The sequence below is a fragment of the Hippoglossus hippoglossus genome, chromosome 9 (genome assembly GCF_009819705.1).
Source record: "Hippoglossus hippoglossus isolate fHipHip1 chromosome 9, fHipHip1.pri, whole genome shotgun sequence".
NCBI lineage: Eukaryota > Metazoa > Chordata > Actinopteri > Pleuronectiformes > Pleuronectidae > Hippoglossus > Hippoglossus hippoglossus.
The window spans coordinates 19,632,864-19,658,817 of NC_047159.1; the positions used below are offsets into that span (position 1 = coordinate 19,632,864).

The following is a 25,954-nucleotide window of genomic DNA, read 5'->3' on the forward strand; positions in this document are numbered from 1 at the left end:
CATGCAGTAAGTGTGCCTCTCCCCATGAGCGGAGAGAGCAAAATGGAATCAAATTAGATCAGGAGAGGGTTTATTTTGGTAAAAGAAAGCAGGATAGGGGACTGAAGTATCAGTTACAACAGAAGACACACTTCTTCTCCTCGGCTCCTTTCGCTGAATCGCTCTGAGGTCAGAGCGCTCTGCTGAAGCTCCCATTTTTCCTTGATCCATTATTCATCCTTCCCCAGTGGAGCTCTGCCTCCATGGCAAATAGGTTTCCACAGCTACACCAGAACCCCCGCTTCACACACACCCGCGCCATACAACACAAACACAGTCACACAGTCACACACACACATCCAGATCTTCCACATATACGATGTCAGACTCTTTTACATCACTGTGACACAACAACCACAGCGCAGTGTGATAGTCACAAATTAGTTCAAAGCAGAAGTGACCCAATGATCCAGAGGAGCTGCAGGATTTTGCGCCTGTTGGTGCCGACATAAGCTCATTACGGAGCAGAAACCATAGCAGGCACACTTATGGAAGAGCGGGGTTCTTCCTCCTCAGTTTAAGGAGAATCAGCTGGACCAGAGGTTTTATTTCTGCAGATCTGATCAGCACGTCATAAATCAGCAGGGAGAGAAAGACAGAAAATGACAGAGAACAAAACACCAGACACATGCAGGCTGAAGCTTTGTGAAGCAGACAAGCAGAGAGGGAGGTTGTCTCTTCGCTAAGCTGAACTGTAAATTCAACTTAATTACCCTGGTGGGATGGCTCCTCTGGCGGTGCCCATGGAAATGCGCTGGGTGCCAGGCCGGTTCAGGTTGTTCTGTCCGTTGATGGTGAGAGCGTGGTGGCCGTGGGCGGATGAAAGAGATGGCATCACAGGGGAACAGGGGAAGTTGGCAGTGTACAGTGGCAACTGCACCTGTTCAGCTTTGGCTTGCCCACCTCCCACACTTATGTTATTATTGTTGGTGCCGGAGGAGGCGGATGTCGGAGACCAGAGGGAGGTCCCGGCGAAAGTATTGCTCTGCCGCACTACAGTGTGGGCTCCTGTAGCGCCCGTGTTGCCCGCCGTCCCTCCGTAGTGCTTACGCCGCTGAGAGGCCAGAATAGCGTTGGAGGCGGCTCTCGTACTGTTGACCAGGATGCACTGCTGGCAGGAGCAGGGCTGGCCAGAGCTGGCTCCTACAGGCCAGGACTGCGACTTGGGGATGGAGCCCATGATGAGCGGGTAGGCCAGGTCCATGCGTCTCCGCAGGCGTCGCTTGCGCTGGCTCTGCCTGTTGGTCTGACACATGCTGTTGAAGTCGATGAGGTAGCAGAAGCCCAGAGAGGTCAGGTCCAGCCAGGGGTGCTGCTTCTCGTAGGCGTTCTGGATGGTCACACAGATCTCCATGTCGTAGGGCGTCCATGAGCCGTTGTCGTTCTCCCACTCCCACACCACGCCTTTACCCGGGGCTGACGAGGGCTCGTAGAAGTTTCTCTGCACTGGTCTCATGGTGCCTGAAAGCAAAGGACAAGGGAGAAAAGGAACATGAGGAGGGTCACTGTGACAGCATGTATATGACTAACTCCACTTGTGAGTCTTAAGTTGGACCACTAATGATCAATGTGCAGAGGATTAGACCAATGATAAACTACTGCAACGCTTTTTTAGTGCAGATTGTCTATGTAGTTTATCTTTGACATCTGATGACATCACAGATTTCTTTGTCCACAGAAAATGGTTCTGACTTAGGCAGCTGTTTAACTGTTGCAGTCCTTTAACCTGTACTGTAGCAAAATACTGACTAGAGATAAACCAGTGTGAAAACTTTCTATCATGATTGTAGTGACCAAAATTATAACAGTTATCAGTATTATCATTGTAATGTTTAAATGTGCTGAATATGTTCAAAAAGTACTGATACACGAACTGAAGTAATTTCACAAAATTTGACATAACAATTATACAGCCATAATGAACAAAGTATGTGGACTTCAGAACACTACAACCATATGTAAACAAACCCAATGATGTGTGAAATAACACAAAACAAATAAACAACTTCTTACATTAAGTGAAGAATAATCATCCACAAATGTCTGAGAGTCAGGACAAAATATTGTCTCCTGCTGTTACAGTATCAACAAAACAGTATGTAACCGACAGGAATTTTACCATATTATACCATGAGACCCTGTAACTGTTTCATCCCTTTATGTGACTTGCTATGGACAGATTGAAAAAGGAATCTGATGCATGATGATTATTTCATTTCATTAAAAATGTATTTGACAATTAACAAAGTAAAGGAATAATCGTTTAAACGATCAACAAAGAGAAGGCATCATTAGATTGATCACTGGTGACACCAGCCTGAGGCGCTTTAAAAACTGCTTCAGTTGCAAGCTCCTCAAGTCAGCTAACAAGTGTTGAGACAGCAACTTGAGCAGCTGATGGAGATAAGGTGCGACACTTCACTACCTGCTCCAGGGAATATGGTTGCAAACTAAAACAGTGGCTTTTAGTTGCGGCGCACCGGCTTGAAAGATCCCCTCACCTCCAGAGTCTCTGGCACTGAACCCAGATATCATACCCACAATCCCCTGCTGCATAACACAGCACTCTGTTCTGTTTGGTGACAAGAAGGAGTGAGACGTGGAGCCGGCAGCTCTGGACCTCTGTCCCCCTGCTGATGGCCACTCAGCTCCCACCTCCATTATACCACAATTACTGTAGTCACGTGGGACATCAGGACACCTTAGCCAATCCATCTCCCCGCCGCACGTCAACAAGGATCTGCAGGCACTCTGGCAGAGAACATCACCCCCTCCCACCGCCCCCACCTAATTTAACGGGTAAATGCACACTCTCCTGCCAGGGAGGACCACGGTGATAATGGAGGGACGTGAGTATGCGCAGAGGATGAATGGATGCGGGAATGAGTGGAAGGGTTGGTCGGCAGCAGTAACCCCTCACCCAGCTGCCTGGTGTTGGCTCCAGAGAATAAAATGCATCAGCAGAATCAGCAAGTCTGACCTTGAGTCACTGCTGCAGACGGCTGCTAAAGGACTCAGCTTGATGGCTAATTTCATTTAGAGCTGCTGAGAAGCGCACACACACACACACAGACACACACACACATACACACACACACACACACACACACACACTGTTGCCTGCTCAGTGAGCCAGATGCCCGTGTCTCTCACTTCTTCCGGCAGGCATCCATGCACAACTTTCTTTGCCAGTTGCATCCATACCTGCGCAAAACATTTATTATCGGATTTGATATGAGATGATAATGAAAATAATGATTTCCCTAAAAGACCTCAAAATAAAACTCTCATTGATTTCCTGAAAGTCATCGATTCTCTCTACTTTTATTGTCGTATAGGCTCTTTGACGGTGTCATGTCGGAACCCTTTATTGCTGTGTCTCCTGAGGGATGAGTAAGGTTTGACACTTGACGCATGTTTCTGCCCACGATCAATAGTAACATCTCCTCATGAACAAGATCGTCTACCCACCTGGATGAAGAAAAAGATTGACAAGCAACTTAAATGAGCCTCTCGCATATTGGGTTTCATATGATATGCAACTCTGAACAAAGCATATACATTTTGGAAAAGGGTGTTTTGGCAAAGGATATTGGGGTTGGGCCTCTTTTAGTGAAATCTGCAACATGGTGACGTCACTGATGCGACATAAAAAAAGTGACCAAAAAGTGACCAGGCAGTTTGTGAACTAGCAAACATTACCTCACAGAATGTACTCTCTCAACATTTGTGGGAGTAATTTAGGGAAATACGCTGATTCACTTTCTTGCAGAAAGGTAGATGAGGGAAATAGATAGCACTGTGATATATCTGTTAAATATGGAGCTAGAGGAAGGATAGGTGATTAGAAACCTCCTGGCTCTGTCCAATACCTCTAAAGTTTCCTAATCAACAAGTTGTATTCAGCGTATTAATCAGTCCACAAACAAAAAGGGGAAAAGTCATAATTTTGCTCAAGTTACTGGATAAACACAAACTGCAAGAAATACACAAACCTGCTGCACCTAACTTTATGTAAAGGCCCAAACTGCAGATTCAGTTTAACTTTACAAGATGCAACATGTTAGCAACTGAGCCTTAAGATCTCAAGCTGGATGTTTCCTTGTGTTTGCAGCCTGCATGTTGAGCTCCTCTAGCCAGTGGGCCGCTTACTTAAGCAAGGAAGTGAATAAGTGTAAATATTTTTCAAATTATAAATCATTCCTTTAAAATTGAACCAGGAAGCCAGTGTGTGAACTTTTCCATGTTTATAATGGACTGGTTTGGTCATCATTTTAATTTTAACCTTTGTTTTATCGTCCAAATAAGTTTGGCTAACTTGTGTTTATTTAAGCATTTGTGAATTTGAAAACAAGATTATTATTATATTGTATTATTAAAGGATTATTGTTATGAAAAATAAAATTATACAAATAAGCACCAAAGCTCTAACAAATCAGAGTTGCTACCCCCCATGCTAGCTAACTTCTGGCTGTCGCCTCTGTTTCAGCGGTGTGCGTCTCTCTGGCTGAAGCTTCCGGCCCCGTGCAGTGACAGCATGTGCAGGGTGGGTGCACGCAGGCAGGATGGTTAATGACAGACAGGTACGCCAGCCAACCCAAAGGAAATGATTGGTCGTGTTTATTACAGTGAGGGCCACAGACACTGGCTTTTGTACTTATTTTTCTCCAGATGACTTTATTTATTGATGGCTATAAATAAGATAAAGGAAAAAATAAACACCCTTAACTTTAATTTACAGCATGTATTTATACTGTATACACACACACACACGGCCACCTACAGTATTTCTGAGTTGTTGATGTTATCCCCGTGACCCTTTAAGCTCTTCCTAACAGGAAACTAAGCGAGAGTGGCCACTTCCTGTCCGAACCCGTGTGACTTTGTCAGCCATCCATCCTGCCCTCCGCTCTCATCCCTCGTCCTCCCTCCCACACTGTCCTCCAGCTGTCCTTGCCCGACACCAGTGTGGTGCCCCTCGGGTTATCTGTAGCTGTGTGATGTATTGCCACATCAGGCCTCGCTGTGGGACTCTAACCCCACTGTCACGTGGGGGCAAGGTGCGTTCAGGGACACATGGAGTGTCTATCTTTAAGATTTTTGTTTTCCTAGAAGTGGAGGAAGGCCTGAATCCCTTTTTTCAAATGGAAGGACATGCAACATTAAACTGCAGCATCCTTGACTGCCCTCAGAGGCCTGCTGCAGGGGCAGATAGCAGATTGGGACACTGATGCTTCCTCGTTCAATTTAGTTGATGTTTTTATCTAAACTGTTAACAAAAGCAATTAATGCACATTTTGTATCTTTAAAGCTACAGTGTCGCCTAAAGATATATTTAAACTTCAAAGCAGAACTCCAGCCACCTTTAATAAGACAACATTAACATTTCTTTGCCATTTAAATTATTTTATATTATGCACAAAAAAGATTGTTATCATCTACTCTTATTCCCTGAATTCAAATATTAAAAACTGATAAGAAAAAGAAGGGAGGAAGTGGTGGCTTTGACACCGAGACACATAAACCACTCTCACTAGGTCTCATCTGAGTAAAACTGCACCACTGAGTGAGCAGTCGATCCTATCTAAATCTGTCACTGAGGTTATTGATGTGCGTGTGTTCCTTCCACACCAACACCTCCGTGGTCAGCCAGGAAAGTGTGATGAAAACCAATAATGGAAATTGTCGGGGACAAACTCCAGTTGTGCTACCAAGAGGTAATACCCGAACAGCTGCTGGAAAATGCACAGGACTGAAGGTTTGTTGTCACAGAAACACTGAGGACTGGTTTCGTTGTCATGGGAGCCATCGCTGCAGGCTGAGAGGAAAAGGACTTGAGGGGGGAGGGTTGCCCATATGTGAACGTTCCTACTACTCCTTTCCCTGAGCGCACAGCGCCAACAGAGTCAACTCATCTCATGTGCTGCTGACGCCAGCTTTCCCCCTCGCTCTCCACCGTCTCTCCTGGCTCCTCACCAAGGCCGTCGCGCTGAGCCGTTCTTTCTCACATTTTCCATTCTGTCACTCACTGGACCCTGTCCTCCCCTCACACAATCGCTTGACTCTTGGACAGAGAGCAGAAATCGGTGTCACTGAATCAGGGCCCGCATCACCTCGTAGTTAATGATCTTCCTCATGCCGCTGCTGTGGGAGGACTGGTAGATGAGAAGCGGCCGGATCAAGCGCTATAATATATCCTTATAATTGACAAGCCTTTCCAATTTCCCCGGGGCTCCGGTGAGCCTATTAAAACATAGTGCTGCATTTTTCCTTTTAACTACAGAGGGAGAGAGGCCAGTTACAGGTCCAGCATCATACTGCTCAATGCTGCCTGAGAGGTATTTAAAGATAACCAATCTAAAACAGGCAGACCTAGTCATAGTGTACACTGATATTGGTGTTTGAAGAGTGAAGGAAAAACCCTTTAAACGAGAGCTCCATTAAAAAGTAATATTCTATTACATATATTATGATTTTTTTCCCCCAGATAATCATGTCTGTGAAGATTCAGTTATTCAGGTCTTTGTATTTCTATAGTCAACAGTGAAGATGGGAAATATGGAACGAGAGAGCAGGAGTATGTTATGTAATGTCCATCTGTAGAGTTTACCCATAATACTGTGATTAGAGAGCTCATCAGTGTGGTTCCTATAGTAAAAATTCCATTCATTTTCTAAATAGAGGTTTGTATTATCAGCCATGATGTTATAACCATCCAAGGTAGACTCGCCACAAGCTACAAGATTGTGAAGAGACGTTATATGCGCCTGTAGAAGCCACAAGTCTGTATTATATCAACTGCGTTTTTAAGAGAATCATGTTTTATTCACGATGTCGAAGAGGAGTACTACACGACCCACAATCCTCAGGTGTAATAGCAGCATCTCTCATTGGTGGGGCTCGCTGTTACCATGGAAATGTTTAACACAACCACAAAAATCCTCTTGGCTGTGGTCAGATAGTTCAGTGTTGCATTATGTTTACCCACAGAGATGAGATGAGGAAAAGAGTCCAAGGGGGTGAAAATGACTACAACAAGGTTAAAGTCAAGAAGAAGCACTGGAAGTCCTTGGAGAGGGATCATTCACAATGGTTTATGGGATGCGTAGTTCAATCTTAAAATAATTATGTATACAGTCTTATATCTTCGCCCATTTTCCAATATTTGTTTCTCTCCAAATCAAATTTTTGATAGTCATGATTTATCTTGTTGCCGCTCGCCCTGGTTCTAGGCCTTTAACTTCTTATAAGGATTTTCTGTAACAATGGAGATAATGAATTGAAAATGTACTTCCTGAACCAGACCCATGCTAAAAGTGGGTGAAACCATGAAAAACCCTCACTGCATCAGTGCATAGCAGTTATTCAGTAATTCAAATGGCTGCTGATTAACTTTCAGCCCATCGAGTACCTGGTTTAAGCAGCAGTCCAGAAGAGTCAGATTCAGCTAACGGGTGGTGTACAACAGACAACTAGATTTGGACCATTGTCATTGCAGCTTACATGACCCAAATCCACAAAGTAAAACTACAACTTTTACAACTTTTCACAGAAAATGTTCTATATTGTGAAATGTATCATTATCTGGAAATGAAAAAACATATATTGCACATGCAAGGTTGGTCATGTCGCACAGCACTATGTGGTGGTGTGCATGTCATTTTCTCACAGACAGTTGGGTAAAATAAGGAACGTGTCCCAGATACCTGCAACACATACTCAGTCTGTAACAACACACACCAGCTCTATTAACCTTCTTTCTACACTCACTAGTTTGCACGATCTGTACAATCAATAATGCAGAAAGTTCCATGATTTGTGACACTTACTATTATCAGTTGTATCTGGATAATAAAATTTGGATCACGTCTGTGTTTACGCATCTCTTCTCACGTGACGTCTTTCCAGCCGATCATACTTGTGATGAAGAACGAGACCTGACTCTCGAGCACGACGACAAGCATCACTTAGCCATGGTCACATGGACGGACCGTTTTTAACCACATTTCGGAGCAGTGTTTCAAAACAACTGCTCTTCAGAATCTTGACACAGCTTCGAGACATCGGTATTGAGCGTCCCATCCCACTGCGTACAATCATTTTCCTCAAAATACAATCATCTTAAGCGGTATCCGGTATGATACATACATTTCCCATCTGGCAACGCTGGCCGACGCAATAATGTTCATTTCTACTTGGACTCAAGCCGCAGAGATGCAGCCACAGCTTTTCACTGTTGTGAAAGACATTTCTCTTCTTTATATTCAAACAAGGCAGAGTACACCACAACATTGATCTCAATCTACTCTCACCAGAAACCTTTTTACATCATTGTTGCACTGCGACTGATCCATCTCAAGCTACATAAAGCAGAGAGGCCGTCCTTCTCTAAAGGGCAATTGAAAGCCATTCTAGGAAACAATGAAAACTGCAAACTTAAGTAGAAGTGAAGGATATAGGTGAAGTCAAAAGAGTACAACTACAACAAAACATGATTTGTAATAAACCTCACAAAAAGGTTTACTACAAACTGCACATCGAAAGAGGTTAAGCTTGCTGTCACACCCACACCCACACCCACACACACCCACACCCACACACACACTTTTCTTTTACCAGTCCGTAGATTTTGTTCCTCATTTTACTGTTAATCAACTTTTGTTCAGACTAAAGATGTAGCGAGCTGTAAGCAGCACAACATCAGTGCTGGCACAGAGCATGAAATAACATAATACAGCCTTCATAATATCCTACATGTGAATGGTGAGCGAATGATGAATATGCTAATAAATTCTACTGTATGGGGGGGGGGAATAAAATAATTGAAGCGCGTTTGATGTTTTCACATAAACCCCAGAGCACAGCGTGAGAAAAAAAAAATCAGGACTTTCATCTTCCTAAAAAGGGCCTTCACAAACAATAAACTCAAGCTGGCTATTAGAGTTGATGAAGAAACAGAATAATGTTGCAGAGCAGTTAAAAATTCATCACACGCTGAAAGAAAACATCTGGCTGGAATCGGAGAAAGTAGGAATATCACGGGATATGAAGTTTTTTCGTTTAAACCTGCGTAGCTCCGAGGCTTTAGATGTAAGAACTCTCCTGCTCAAAAGGTTTTGTCGTACCTGTACATCAAAGTCGGAGAGATCTGTAAGAGCATTATCTGCTCATTAACCAATACCCAGAGATCACAGACCATAATAATGAGGACGACAGTCTGGCATTAAGCTGGTTTAACAGCATTATATGTTACAATATCGCAGCTCCCCTGCTCCATCACACGCTAAAGCTAATTTTCTATACCAGGAAGACACTTTCATTTTCACAGAATGCACTTCTTTATAATAAGGCTACAGTAGAGTGAATAGTGACTTGGATTCCCCTAAGCGTCCTTGTCTCTTTGTAGGCAAATGTGATGGATGAACAAAAGCGGAGGAGCAGCCGCTGGTTGAGAGGCAGGGGGGGGAAACTGATGGAGGAGAGGGGAAAGGAAGGAGAAGGCAGAAAGAAAAGAGAGAGAGGGGGGATTGAAAAGGATGACAGAAGGCAGATGCGTTAAAGGAAAAAAAGAAAGAAAGAGGGGAAGACAAAGAATAAGAGAAAGGGAGGGAGAATGGCACGGACAGAGGAAAGGTGGGAGGAGAGAGAAGAGGATGAAGATGGAGGGGGTAGACTGAGAGGATGGAGAAGGGCCAGACGGAAGGGGGAGGAGGGAGAGAAGAGAAGGAGAGGAAACGCTATGTGAGCATGTAAGGAGGGAGAGAGAAGATTCTGAAGGTGATGAGTGAGGTTTAATGCCAAACAACGATAAAAAAATAAAAAAAGGGATGTCTCACTCCTGCCCGAGCACACAAAGTGTACACTGCAGTAAAAACAGTCCCGCTAATACAGTTTTGCTGCCAGCAAGACAAAGTGGTGAGGGAAAAGTGGCCGAACTCCCACTGCAGCCACCCTCATCCTCATCCTCAGCCCCTTCAACTCTCCAAACTCTCCCACACCCCAGCACGGGGAGCCGGCCAGGTATTGTGCTCTTGTGCAGAGTTTGCACTTGGTAACCCCCCCCAAAAAAAAAAAAAGACAGCGTGGATAAAAAATTGGATGAAACTGCCAGCTCCTGTACTGCAGTGAGGCCAAAAGACCCTGAAACAACCTTCTGACTCCGTGAATGTCGTGACTGTCTCTGCCAAGGATGCTCTCTGACTCACTTTGTGTGCGTACGACCACCACTTCTATCACATGCGAGTGTGTAGCATGTGTACGTCCGTGCACGTGTCAACGCGCTTGAAGAGGTGAACGTGTGCATACAGTACTTGTGTTTCAGCGCACAATTGCTTCCACTTCACACCACTCCAGCCTCATCGCGTCCAGCAGGATGCTCGTTAGCGTGTCAGCGGCATGCAGCGCCGACATTAGGGCGAAAAAGGTAGGAGGCAAAACACACACACACACACACACACACACACACACACACACACACACACACACACACACACACACACACACACACACACACACACACACACACACACACACACACACACACACACACACACACACACACACACACACACACACACAGCCAAGGACCAGTGTCAGGGTCACAGTAAAAGAGGCTTCTCATTAGAAGACAGGAGACACTTTGACACATTTATATTAACTTCTCCAGTGAAGACAGCCGATGTGGCTTAAAGGCCGACAAAACTAGAAACAGACACGGCGGCTTATGCGGTTGACGCAGCCCTCGACACCATTTCAACAGTTCTTTCTTTCTGAGGTGTGACACTTTCTAATTTTCTGCCATTTTTGCCTGCTTATCCCTCCGTGCACTTCAGAGGCTTATTATTTTATCACAACATTTCTTCCCACCTCTGACAGCTGCCAACGGATGACTTCTTATCCCCGCAAGCTACGCAGCTCTTTTATTTTGGCATCAGCCCAATTTTGAGCACAGTAAAGCCGAGGAATACTTGCACAACATACTAAAATACTAAATACAAATAATCTGCAATGTGATATCGGAACTATGCAGCTAAAGGGCTAAATGCTGTGTTTTCAAACTGTATTAAGATCATTACATATAGTGTAGAAAGCGAATGGGTGGAGTGGGTTGGTTGTGGGAACCATCTGCAGTTTTATGACCACACTTATTCTGTTCATACTAGTCACACGAAGCCATGACGTGAAGGTGTGTATGTGGAACAATGTGGTCAGAATGTGGTCTTATGAAAGCTGCTCGTCCTCGCAGCTCATCCAGTTTAGCTGCAATGACCTTTTTCATCACCGTCACCACATCCCTGCAAACTTGGCACGCAGTCCTGTCTTTTAAGTTCAGCAAAACATTTTAGTTTTTTATATACGTTTCTCTTTGAAAACACTTGAAATGTTCTGATACCAGCATCAGAAATACATTACATTACATTAGGCTGACGCTTTTATCCAAAGCGACTTACATTAAGTGCATTCAACCATGAGGGTACAAACCCAGAACAACAAGAATCAAGAAAGTACAATTTCTTCAATATATATATATAGATACCACCTCTTTAAATTGTATTAATTTCACCCAGATAATATTGTAATTTGCCTCCCCTGGAAATCACTTCTTCTTTACTTCTCCAAAACTGCAGTTGTGCTTTACTGCCACTGACAAGTACTGCTTTTAGTGCGGCAAAGAAGAACACATTTCTGGTAGTGTAGCGTTAGCCAGAGCAAGTTAAAATGCCAGTAATTTGTCAATATTTCACAACTACATGTAAAATGGCGAAGTGTTCCGCATGCAAGACTTCAGTTTTGAGCTATTTAAACAAAGCAATTTATGTAGATTCCTAGATTTATTTATTTGTGTTCTGTTTTCAGTCAAACGACATAATATAATAAGTTCTATGACATTCATTTTTCAAAGGGTTTAACCTGAGCCAGGCAAAACAATTACATCAATCATAACTTCCATTCAAGGTTAGTCGCATACAGCTGTTAAAATGTATTATATAAGTAATTTTTCTAAAAGCACTGGTATCCGAATGGTACTCTGCATCGGCCTACACAAAGTACAGATTCCGGGATCTGTATAAGGAAGGGATAAATGGTTTTCTTGACAGTCGCCATGGTGCTCCGCAGTGATGACAGATAATTGCTACATATTCGTTTTTTTTCTCCCTGGCCGTGACATGGCAGGCATACAGCCGGAAGAAACCCTGAAGGACATCTATCTGCTGTTTCATGAAAGTTTCACAGAAATCTGTCATGATCATTTCGGGGATTTCTGAGTTGCGTTTTTGTATTGGCCAGTTCAAATTGTCGCAAAGGCCATATATGGTCCAGAGGCTCTTAAATCCTGCATGAATCAGACAGACGTTAAACATTTCATCAATCATGGTGATATTATCTTTGTTCCAATGTCCAGTGATTCTGATTAAGCTGTAATTAAAAACACAGATCTTTGAAAGGTTGTCGACCATCTATGTTAATATTGCATATATATATATATATATATATATATATACACACACAGTCTATATACAGCACTATTGGTCAATATTCAATATATGGTGACATTTTATCAATACTAATATAACAATGTTTGTGAATGATTCCAAACATAAGTTAGGCCAACAGCTGACCTTGCATCCAACAAACTACATTGCTCCTCCCTCCACTCAGCGGGAGAAAGTGACACACACACACCCACCCACACACACCTACACCCACACACACCTACACCCACACACACCCACAGCAGTATTTATCTATGAGAACATAAAATATGTCATGTCAGCCGTCACACCGCTACGACAGGCTGTAGATCAGTGGAACCATTTCACATGCTCAGCACAAACCTGATTGATGGCCGCACCACGTCAAAGCGGACTTTTAGGAATGGCTCACGCGGTTCTTCGTCAGGTGACCTTTGCCACAATGTACATGCAACGCTAACTGCGACACGACTGCATCAGGATTAATCACATCCATGCACACGTCATCGGAACTGCAGTTAATATGAAGTTACCAAACAAAAAGGTTGCATAAGGTCAGAGTCAAGGAAGAGGAAGTTTTACGGGATGACCACCACATCTCTTATTGTGCCATCAAGGCCGTTCTCCAGAGGGGAAAAAAGTGCTCAGAATATTACATCTGACAAATAAAGGGAGTCTGACTCATTGAGATGAACAGCATGCAGTAAATGAGTTTGCTGAGACAGGCTTTTATAACCCACTTCATGGCTGTCTGATGCGGTCAGGTCTTATCAGAGGAAACGTCTGGTTGCATTACAGCCAACTGTCACTGTGCCAGACTACACTGGTCACCTCTGATCAGCAGTAAAATGGACATGGTGTGAGAGAGGTCACAGGGCGGCAGACCACCCTACGGCCAGATGAATGTTTTATCCACCACACGTTGTCATGGATTCACCAAACTCAACTTCTGATGTACTTTCCCAGAGTGTTTTTTATTATCAAGCCCAGACCTTTTCCCTGCTGAAGTGTAACCACAACTCCTCTGCCTTCATTCCTCAGAACTAATGCAGAAACGTACATTTTCTAGTAATAACAGCTCAATTAATTTGACTGCCATGTTTGCATGATGTACACATCTCCTAAAGGCTACTTTAAGCTCAATGTCAAGACACTTCTACAGAAATGGACGAAGCCTTCTGTCCGTGCTCTGCGTTCATTTTGTCCATGTTTGTGAAAGTCTCCTGAAAGCTTACGGATGAATACGAAACAGATGAAAACGGAGCAGTACCCAATTGTTGGGGGCACTGCAGCCAATATTTCAACAGATGATTATAGGACTCGAGAAATAAATTTGGTTGAGTTGGGTAAGAAACAACAAATGTCTTTATGATGTTGCTTCATCCGATCAAAAGGAACAAGGAGGCACTTTTGCCTCTTTCTTAACCCCCCCCCCCCCCCCTCCCCCCTCCACTGTTGCCATAGTTATTATTCTGAGAAACTCTTGACTCTGAGCTGCCCTTAAGTGGCTGTGCTGCTTGACAACCATGCCAACGTAAAGGCAGCATGGAAGTATGTGGGCAGTGATGGTAATGGACATACAGTGCCTTGCATAAGTATTCACCCCCTTTGGACTTTTCTACATTTTGTCATGGTATAACCACAGATTAAAATTGATTTCATCGTGAGTTTATGTAATGGACCAACACAAAATAGTGCATCATTTGGAAGTGGGGGGAAATATTACATGGATTTCACAATTATTTACAAATAAAAATCTGAAAAGTGTTGAGTGCATATGTATTCACCCCCTTTACTGTGAAACCCCTAACATAATTAGTAAATAGGGTCCACCTGTCTGCAATTTAATCTCAGTATAAATACACCTGTTCTGTGACGGACTCAGAGTTTGTTGGAGATCATTACTGAACAAACAGCATCATGAAGACCAAGGAGCTCACCAAACAGGTCAGGGATAAAGTTGTGGAGAAATATGAAGCAGGGTTAGGTTATAAAAAAATATCCAGAGCTTTGAACATCTCTCTGAGCACCATAAAATCCATCATAAGAAAATGGAAAGAATATGGCACAACCGCAAACCTACCAAGAGGAGGCCGTCCACCCAAACTGAAGAGTCGGACAAGGAGAAAATTAATCAGAGAAGCAACCAGGAGGCCCATGGTTACTCTGGAGGAGTTGCAGAGATCCACAGCTGAGGTGGGAGAATCTGTCCACAGGACAACTATTAGTCGTCTACTCCACAAATCTGGCCTTTATGGAAGAGTGGCAAGAAGAAAGCCATTGTTGAAAGGGATCCATAAAAAATCCCATTTGGAGTTTGCCAGAAGCCATGTGGGAGACACAGCAAACATGTGGAAGAAGGTGCTCTGGTCAGATGAGACCAAAATTGAACTTTTTGGCCTCAATGCAAAACGCTATGTGTGGCGAAAACCCAACACTGCCCATCACCCTGAGCACACCATCCCAACAGTGAAATATGGTGGTGGTAGCATCATGCTGTGGGGATGCTTCTCTTCAGCAGGTACAGGGAAACTGGTCAGAATAGAGGGAAAGATGGATGGAGCCAAATACAGGGAAATCCTTGAAGAAAATCTGATGCAGTCTGCAAAAGACTTGAGACTGGGGCGGAGGTTCATCTTCCAGCAGGACAATGACCCTAAACATACAGCCAGAGCTACAAAGGAATGGTTTGGATTAAAGAATGTTAATGTCTTAAAATGGCCCAGTCAAAGCCCAGACCTCAATCCAATAGAGAATCTATGGCAAGACTTGAAGATTGCGGTTCACAGACGGTCTCCATCCAATCTGACTGAGCTTCATCTTTTTTGCCAAGAAGAATGGACAAACCTTTCCATCTCTAGATGTGCAAAGCTGGTAGAGACATACCCCAAAAGACTTGCAGCTGTAATTGCAGCGAAAGGGGGTTCTACCAAGTATTGACACAGGGGGGTGAATACTTATGCACCCAACAGATGTCAACTTTTTTGTTCTCATTATTGTTTGTGTCACAATAAAATTTATTTTGCACCTCCAAAGTACTATGCATGTTTTGTTGATCAAACGGGAAAAAGTTTATTTAAGTCTATTTGAATTCCAGTTAGTAACAGTACATAATGGGAAAAAGTCCAAGGGGGGTGAATACTTATGCAAGGCACTGTATGTCTCTTTGTCCGTAAAGGCACCATCAATTGGAACAGGGGATATTCAGGAAACCAGCTCATGCTTGTCGAGGCTAAATGTCAGACGCTTGTAAAAAAAAAAAAATCAAGGTCATGTCCTTCTTGCAAAGTTGGATCGCTTAAAGTTTGTATCGAGCTTAAAGCCAGAACACAGGTCAGATGGGTTTTATCAAAGCACAGAGGTGTATTATAGAGGTGTAACAGTGTTATGTCGACTTTGGGGGGTGAAGAGAAACTTATTTGGCAAAACCACTTTTCAGAAGTCATCACTTCTGATGTTCTTAGGAAGGAGGAACAGGAAGCAGCTTATGTTGTCATGGGAAACCGTGCATTGTACGTTGACCCCTGCTGTTGAAATGGCATGTTTACAGTGTAGGATCCGTTCAAGCAGATGATTTCATGCTCTCCAGGTTTTAATAGCTGCAAGACACTTAGATAATTCATATAGAACTGTGATGAATAAATCCTTTAGGATTTTCTGGAAAGGCTTAACTCAACAACAAATGAGGGTCAACTTTAAAATTCACTTTGTATTGCACTCATACGTGCTGGGAGGATATGGGATTATGGGTCTTTAAGTGATAGACATTACCCAGAATCTGCTGCTTTTCTGTTTCGTTACAACCTTGTTCAAAGGTCCAAAGCTCTGAGGCACAGCCAGACTCCACGCACTCAGCAGCACTTTGTCAAAGACTGTTTGGATCAAACTGACCATACATCTGGACAGCAGAGAAATACATTTAGCTGCAGAAGTAGTTTGAGAAGTCCCAGTTTATGCTTTGATTCTTAGAATCCACACTCGCTGGCATTTATTAAAGCTGACCACACGAAACAAAACAACAAACCAAAACAGTCCCATTTCAAGGCAGCTTCGGAGAGTGTTTGAAACTTGAAAGCGTGTGAATCACTTTAAAATCTCCCCCCCCTACAGGCAGAAATGTGTTTCATATATTGTTACTTCACTTGGATGTCGAAGTTTCACTGTGCAGAACAATGGATCAGGAGAGTTCGACTGTTCGTTTGTTATTCTGCTGAAAGAGGAGCATTTCTCTGTGTTCACCTTAAATCTGAATTCAATAGATATGTAGGAGCCAACAAATCATCCAACGTCAATGACCACACAGGTCGTATGTCACTACCATAAACATGGACAATGTGTCTCCGCCTCCGATGGTTTTACAAAATTAAGCAAAAAATGCCATTTTGCGGATTTGATGTTATTTGGAGCCAGATTCTGCACAGTAGTGAACGGGGGATGGGGCTGTGGTATCGAGGTCACGCCAATAAACACATTCAATCAATCAATTACAAGTTGTAATGATGTTGTTTCACCCACTTTTATAGAATCACAACTAATTAAAGCAAAACTTACAGCATAAATGAACACTTGAACAAACACTGTAATAAGAACTGCCTAAAATGAAAAAGAAATCATATGACGTGTACTTTAGTTTGGTCTATGTCCCATCTGCTAACATGGAGGAGGTAGGGTTTATGACCGATACTGCAGCCAGCCACCAGGGGGAGATCAGGACATGATTTGACTTGACTTTTAGTGAGCGCTCATGTCAACCATTTACAGTCTATTATCATCCCTACCCTTGGAGACAAGCCATGGGAGCATACCATCGGCAGGCGTACCAGACCTTTGTTGTCATAGTAACAATAATAAAAACAAGGATAACATTGGCAATGGATAAAAAACAGGATCACATGGCAAAAAAACGGACTGTGTGAAAATCCAGTGTTTTGTCGTCTGCAGCTGATCTGACCTGCGTCCAGTCTCCTGCACTGTGTCTCAAACGACAACTGCTAAACTATGACAATAAAACTGACTATAAAACAAACAGAGACCGTTGCGGAGGTATAAACAGTTCTTCTCGCTTTCTTTTTTTTTTTTGCCTGCTACTTAGCCCCATTAGCTTTCAAGCTTTCAGAGAGGTGCGGCACATGTTGACAGCTGGAAACCTTGAGCTAAAGCATCGAAGGTTTTTAATGTATGTAAATAATCACAGTCATTATCTTTGCAGTAAAACTCAGACAAACTAAGTACTGTTGCACATTACTGGAGGTGTTTGTTTATAATAAATTAATGAGATAAATACATTCTCAACATTCTTTTTTTTTAAATCACAATCTGAAGGAGATAAAAGAAAGGAGGTGATTTGGAGTGCCAGAATTTTATTGTTTTTGACACTTTTATTTTGGCAGAAAACTTGTTATGTCCTTCACCTGTGTAGTTTATCTTGACAATATCTTTTTATAGTTTCCCTTTCCTATTACCCTTTTCCAGGAGTATAAATCTGGTCCAGTTAATCATGTTCCCTGATTCAAGAAGAAAATAATTCACAGAGTGGCACTTTCTTTGCTCACGGCCTCAGACCTCTGTGTGAAGTCGCATCGTTTCAACCTGAAAGACATTGTTGTGGTGGCTTTCACACTGACAAAATGACTGAATGCATCCATGCAAAGGGCAGAACAGGTTGGAACCAATCGCCATTTAAGTCTGATAAAGATTCACCTCGGAGCACCGGCGATACAAATCCTGAGAAGGTTTGTAAGCTTTCATTAATACTGAAACGTCGAGAATAGCGATGGTGTGTGAGCGGCTCCTTTAAGTAGCGGCACAGGACGATGGAGGGGTCTCTGCCAGAAGCACCTGGCAAACATTTTTCACCTCACAGGCCACTGCAGGATCTTCCTCCCGTTGACCAGTCACACGACTTGGAGTGTCACCAGGAGTCACGATTAAGACGAGCGTACAGGTGACGCAGCAGCAGGGGGAAAAGGGTGAGACAGGGACTCACATTCATATTCTGCAGAGCGCTCACCTACAGATAATCAAAATAAGTGATGTTTTTGCATGCGTGAAAAATAGGAGATTGAGGGAATGTGAACTTTTGATTTGCGTGTGTGGTTGTCTGATGCCTCGTAGCAGTAATTCCATCAGTCTGAACAACATGTGGGTACAACTTCTGCAGCCCAAGAATCTCAGGGGGCTCAAAAGACTCAGGTCTACATAATTTTATAAGCCACAAATTTGTCAGCTGTTTTCCTCTTTGCACAATATCACTATGATGGGTTCTCTTTGAATAATCTAGTTTCCTTCGCCAAGGACGTTATGTTTTTGTCTGCATATTTCTGTCTGTCTGTTAGTTCGCAGGATTACTCAAAAGCCGCTGAACGAAACTTGGATGAGTCAAGAAAGATAATAATGGTTTCATAAGGAGACTGTTGGGCCCTTGGCAGAGGTACGGACTCTACTAAGTGCCATTCTAGGTTTTTGTTTAGCTATATTCTAGGTATTGCTGATTATCTGATGTAGTCTGTTTGAAGCAGGGTTATGCAAAAACTACTGAACCAATTTTATTGAAACTTGGTATCAACCAAGGAAGAACCCATTAACTTTTAGAGAGGATTTAATAGAGGGCGGATCCACAATTTTTCTACTTTTGACATTGCGAGGGCATTTTTGTCGATTTGTCAAGAAATAAGAAGAAATCCTAATAAAAAAATCGGTCATACTCAGAGGATTTATATCTAATTTAGCTCTATTGAATTTAAGTGGACTCTCGGTCCTTGACAGAGGAATGCGCTCTGCTGGGTGCCATGTTTCAGACCTAACTGAACCTGCAGTCCATAGCTCTGCTGACGACTCTTTGAGCACATGGGCACAGCAGGGCATTGGGCTTAATGCTAATGTCAATATGCTAACGTGCCCAATTACAGAGCGAGCATGCTGATGCTTGGCAGCTATAATCTTTATCACCATGTTAGTGTAGCCCTCATAGCATACTAACATTAACTCATCCGCACTGAACACAAAGGACAATTAAAACAAAATGACTGTACTCCCACAATGTAACCCTGCCCGTCCCATTTAGTCTTCATGTTGATTTGTATTGACACATATGGAATGAATAAAGTTGTATTGCAGATGACAGAGTATAGATTTTCTGTAGTAAACCCAAAAATCTAATGTTAGGATATTTAACAGAATTGTAGTAAGTAGTTTTAAGTAAGTAGAGTGTTTGAGCAAAGGGCTCATTGTGCAGATGACTCCTGCTCGTGTGTTCAGACTTTAAAAGATTGTATCTTTTAACATTACGGTGACTTCAACTGGAGCGCCGACAACCATCTCACCACTAAAGTTCTTTTGGGAGAGGCAGCCCAGTTTCGACTTTAGCGATCCGTCATGCCTTCGCCGCGCTATAGTGGGGTAAGAGTGCGTTTTTCTGTTAAAAACGAGTGAAAGTGCTGAGGCCAGAACAGAGAGTCCCGCACTGCGTTTCTGTGTGTTCACTGAGACTGATCAAGGGGAGCTCTGAGCTTGGCTCGCTGCAACCGCAGGCAGCGTGAGTTGCGTCAGTGCAGCTCTGGTCTCTATCAAAAGATCTTTTCAGTAAATGTTAGACCACACACTCCTGCAGATCAAAGAAGGCCCCATTTGTTACAAGAGAAACACTCTGTCCTTTTGCAACGTGACGGCTGACTAACATCTGGTTTGTATGCTGAAGAACCAGTGAGCTATGAAGCTTTGCAGATTAAAAAAAAAAAAAGAAAAGCTCATTTTATTCATCATATTGTATTCATCATAGTTTATCATAGCTTGAAACAGCTCGAGGGAATTGAGCGACAGGGATGTTATTATGGATAAAAACATTTGGGACACAGACAGAAAAACTTCTAGCAAAGGCAAACAAAAATGAGTGTGAGGCTCAGCAGTGTGGAGAGTGAGACAGATTTCAACAGGAGAGCTGTCAGTAAATGTAAACTGATGATGGTTCATTCAAACAGTGGTCCGCTGATGCCTTATTCCCATTCCGGCAGTGACAGGCAGTTCAGCCGCGGCAGATGTTTTGAGCGACTGGCCTGGTTAGAAAGCGGCACAGAGAGCGGAGCTTTTCAAGTTGCCTCCCTGATGAAGGCATGAGATATCACACTTTGGAAATTAAAAGTGGCGACTCGCTGGATTAGAAGTTAAAAGGAGATGTGGAGAGTCGCTTCTGCTCCCGACGCCAGAGGCTGCCAGAAGCTGCACAGGCTGCTCTTCGCTGCTGCAACGTAATCAGGATGAGGACGGAGCAGCGCGAGGCACGACCACGCTGGAAATCAAGGTCGCTCGAAAGAGAGAACAACGGCATGAGGGATGACTAAAGTTTTCTATTTTAATGTTAGCAACAAACCTGCTAACATACTGGAAAGGAATAATCCAGTTTATAGTTTCTTGAGTCGACAGTCAAATGACTCTGGTAGCTTGCAACACCAATCTGTGTTAAATTCTATAAACAAAATATTTGGTCGGAAAATTGACAAACATATGTCCATATTGTATTCAGAAATAAAACACTGTTTCACACCTTGAGGCCCTGGATGGAAGCCTGCACTGTAGTGAGGCTGTGAGAGAGAGAAGGAGCAGGGGGATGTGCACAGCAGAGGGTCTTTCCAGTGTTATTATCCCTCCCTCCAGCCTGACTGTCACTTTCCATCAGGAAAACGCTCCACCTCTCCTTCTGTTCCTCTTCTCTCCTCACCTCCAGCAGCCCCCGCCCTCTTCCTCCCCTGTCCACAGCTCCACGCTCCCTTTCCTGCAGAGTGGAATCCAGCCAGCTGGTCCGGGCTGTGACAGACCCCTGAGTGCAATGACACCTTAGCATGGCCCTGGCACCAAGCACCGTTTTGACTGTGCTAAAGACCTTCACTGACTGATTCACTGCGCTGATTACAAATAGCTTTGGGAGGATAAAGAATTTGTCGTATCTGTTTATCTTCAGACGGAGGATGTGGTCAGGGTGAGACCTGTTGAGTACCTGCAGAGGCTGCGTACGGCAATTCAGCAAACAACAGTCCTGAGCCGTTAGAAACCAACATACGTCAGCCAACATCACAGCATGTGCTCTGAGACGTATTCAAATATAAAAGCACCAGAATGAGCCTGGTACTGTCATGTTTCTATTTCCACTCGCTTCTTGAATTTCTAGTATAAATATACAGTTTTGAGCAATTGGGCTGCGCTCTCTCACTCATTCCGCTTTCTTCTGACGCAAGTGGGATTTCACAGTCAGAGCTGATGCATACAGGACATGACCTTTAGCACGTACATAGCGGGAATCCTTTTTTTTTTTTTTACAGGTTCCTCCCACAGACCACCAAAACAGTTCCCACACGCACTTACAACATGCTATACTCCACTAAGGGAAGAAAAAAAAAATCTAAAGCCTTGCTCTCTTCAACAACCTGTGCAGCACTACATACACACAGCAAGTGTACAGGCACACATCCAAACCACAACCACAGTGACTGCCGCTTGTCAGCTTTAACACAAAACAGACATGAGAACATCCACCATCATCTTCTTCGGCTTCTGGTGTTATGGGCTTTTTTCTCACTGTAATTAGTGAGAGGGGCAGTTAGCTGAAAGGAAACCGGCCAGAGGAGAGGAGGTTCTCACGCTTGTGGAACCAAAACAAACAAAGCCCCGCTCCGGCAAACGCAGCAGCCAACAGCCGCTGATAGGGGTTATCTCTGCAGTCACGCATGGGCCATCTCACAACAGGGAGCACTGTAATGGTCCTCACAACTCCACAAACACATGCGGCACAGACGTTAAGCGCACACAACACGCTGCCTGTTTTAGGCTGAACAGAAATCTCATTTCTTTTCGTGTCTTGTGTGAAGTGGTATAAATTATAATGGCAGTGAAGAATGGGAATCCCACATTGTTTTGGACATTTGGCAGCGCTTCACTGATATTTGACACTGATCGGAGCATATTGTAGTCTTGTGTCGATGTTCGCAGGCTATACAAATGCTTTACAAGGCATTTCTCCCCCTTTTTAACAAGCACATAGCAATTACAATCATCCATTATTTGAATTCCTACATAATTCTTACATTTGTCTGTTTTAATATCTTTATTTCAGGCTTTATCCTTTACTTTACTTTACAGTCTCAAATTGTGTGTTTTCCAGAGTTCTGAAAACGGCTTGTGTTTGTTCTACTTGGCAAGTTGAAGCTACCGAGCTGTGCAGAGTGGAAGCCATTTCCCCTCGCAAATGAGTGTTAGCAATGATTAATAAAAATACATGTTCACAGTCCCAAAGTAATGTAGGGAGCACTTAAATCAATGATGGGACAAAGCAATGGCTATCATTTCCAGACCCCATGCTGGTTACCTGTTTGTGTGATAGTAGGAATTGATAAGGGAAGGTGGTGGGAGGAGCTGTCACAATAAAACACATTACTTCATTTTGAAACAACAAAACAGTATACGAGTGCAAACCATAGACTGTATACAAAGATGGAGGACAGATCTAAACTTCCTCCCACTATCCACAAATGAAGCCAAAATATCCTGGATACAAACGCTGCCATCTTGCACCAAAGACATCATTTGGAACCAGAGTTTGTGCAGTAGTGATCGGAGGATGGAGCCATGGTAGCGAGGTCCTGCCAATCGTGAGTAAGTCTCAGCTGTCAATCATGAAGTTTCATCCCGGTTTTTAAATAACAAATAAGTGATTAAAAGCAAATTTACCAAATTGAAGAAACATCAGTGTGATACGAACTATCCTAAATGACAGAAATCATCTTTGAGAAAAATATTGAGGAGGCAGGGTTCATGACCGATACTGCCTGTATTGCACCCAGCCACTAGGTGGCGATCAAGATGCTTTTGGCTTCACTTTTGGGGATGCCATGTCTTCCTTCTTCACATACAGTCAATGGTACAAACACTGAAAAATTGATCTTGATTTGATTTCTTCTTTAAAATGAAATGTCCAGACAAGATGAACTGACTGTGACTGAAGAGTCTGTCTAATTGCACAGTTATAAATACTGTATGTGTAATGTAATATGTTATATGTATGCAACTGTGGCTTTTGACCTTTTTACTGAGCTCAACAAATAGTTGCGAGAGTACATTTCTCCTGCAGTTGTATGACAGAACAATAACCCACAGCAGCTGTCTTTGTTTGAAAATAATATATTTTAAATGGTGCTGATGTCACGTCTGTGATTTAGCAATCATCTGTGGTTTAGTTATCTTTCATTAAAGCAGCCTAAGTCTGTTTTGTGCCACCTCTCCATCATAAGAGAAAATACATTGGATGCAAATGCTTTTAAAAGGCCGGTGGCAGAAGCAATCGCTGCAGTGTGGAATCCATCAGACACGTCACAAGTGTTGGCATATGATGGAGATGACAGATAAGCCCACGTGTTTTGCTGTGGGAGTAGGTGTAGTGAAAGGGAATCAGTCCACAGCAGTGTTTAGAGGTTCAAACGCCCCTCTGGGGAAGACATCGGATCGATTCTCCTTGGCTACGAGCCAATCCTCTCCCTGGTTTCAGCCAGATATTTATCCACACTATATATAAGCCTCTAAGCCTTGACTCATATATATGTACAAAAGCACAGGGTTCAGGATTTCACCAGAGACTGGTGTTCTTCAGCAGCAGCTGTATTAAGATGAACCCTGTGCACTGTGCTTTTCAATGCCAACTACACACAGATGTGTTTGGGCCTCTCTCCACAGAGAGGGGCCCTGCCGCATCGCCTGTGGTTCGTGTGTTGTCGTCATGATGCTCTGATTAAAAGGAGGCCTTGGAGATAAACTGTAGCCGCCGTCTCATTAGTCCGAGTTACTCTGGCAGGTTCCCATCCACAGGAGCTCCTCCCAAAACCCACAGGAGAGCGGGGCACCCCTACAAAGCCTGGGGGGTCGGGACACAAAAACCACCGCTGCCACAGCTGGTGGAGTGCTCCATCACAGAGACGTCAGCAAACTCTCACTCTCACTTTCACACACAGAGCCTCAGAGGACGACATCACTGGCTTCACAACAGAACGGGGTTTCCCAACAGGGACTATCCAGAGCTAATGGCTGTGGGTGACCTGCCGAGCTACGAATACAACAAACATCTGATGAGAAGCAGATGCATCACGGCCTGCATTAAAACAAACCTAAGCTTTGGTTGCAACAATATCACAACAGCCGGGAAGGTAGCTGGGGCCCTCGGGGGAGCTCGGATCGATGGCAGTGGCCGAGCGGAGGTGTGCGCATGTTTGGGGGACAGGAGCAGAGGGTGCAGAGGACGAGGAGAGACCGGGGAGGAAGGGAGGGGGAGACGCAGGTGTCTGGGCTGCTGTCTGTCAGGCCCTGCCGTGACAGGTTTATCCCAGGCGAGAGGGAAGGTAACATGCCGAACGGGGCAATGAGGAGCGATAAACGTCAGGCCTTGCCCCAGCGCCATGGTAATGGCTGACAAACGGCCCAGTGGCTCATCTCGCAGCCAGTCAACCCCGGACACATGTGCTGCTCTGTGTTCTATTAGAGGGGAAAACACCAGCAAGCAGGGACAGAGATCCAAGCAGATGGCTCCTTATACTACAAACCACACAGTCGTGCAGAAACCCCATTTTCCTCATGAGGAATAAAACATGTCAATAGCCAATACATGAAGAGTTATTTTAATGTTCAGGCCTTTCATTTGGTCTCCATATGTTTTTCCAAGCCTTCAATCGCAACCACGCCTGCTTTGCTTCATGCTGCCCTCAAAACTAAAATAAAACTAAATTATCCACAGAGCATTAGATTGGAACCAAATACTAGAAACTACTTGTCTGGTGAAGATGTTTACACTAACAGCTGCATTACAGCATCAACCTTACATCATATTTGATGCCAGAGCAAGATAGTGACATGTTATTTTGGCTTTTTTTTTTAATCTTCATATTTATTTTTAAAGGGTAAGTACACCACATTGACCAGAGCCACATACCACAGTTGTTTACAGCCTGAGGTAGTTTTGCAACACCCATCATCTGAGGGCGGCCTTTTTTATAAAAAACATATGCATCTTAATAAGAGAGCACACATGCAACTAAAACAGCCTTTTACAAGATATTTGAATTGTGACAACATTTTCTTTCCACAATCAGGAAGTTATTCAACAGTTACTCCAGGGACCTTGACAAGTTTGAGCTGTGTTGTTTTTTCTGTATTCTGCCAGTTAAAGTTATTGAATGAATGCAAATGGAAATCAAACACTGCAAATGAATGAAAGGTGACATGATGCAGATCCATGCACACTGGGGTCACCTTAGATCCCAGTCATCTCTCTCTGTTGTAAGGTTATACGGCGACTCAAAGTGTGTGTGTTTCTCTCTTCATGCTTCACCTCGTCAGAGACGCTGCTAAATGTTTTTCCCCCGGACACGTGATATGTCCCTACAGCACCTAACACAGTCACAATCAATAGC

The 25,954-nt window shown here is 43.6% G+C and overlaps 1 protein-coding gene across 1 annotated transcript in view; it reads right to left on the reverse strand.

Moving 5' to 3' along the window:
* Positions 1 to 25,954, reverse strand: part of dtx1 (deltex 1, E3 ubiquitin ligase) — a 45,903-nt gene that overhangs the window by 17,223 nt on the left and 2,726 nt on the right. The window contains exon 3 of the mRNA XM_034595033.1: positions 753 to 1,500. Coding sequence (XP_034450924.1) covers positions 753 to 1,500 — 748 coding nt within the window. The remainder of the gene's footprint in view (positions 1 to 752; positions 1,501 to 25,954) is intronic.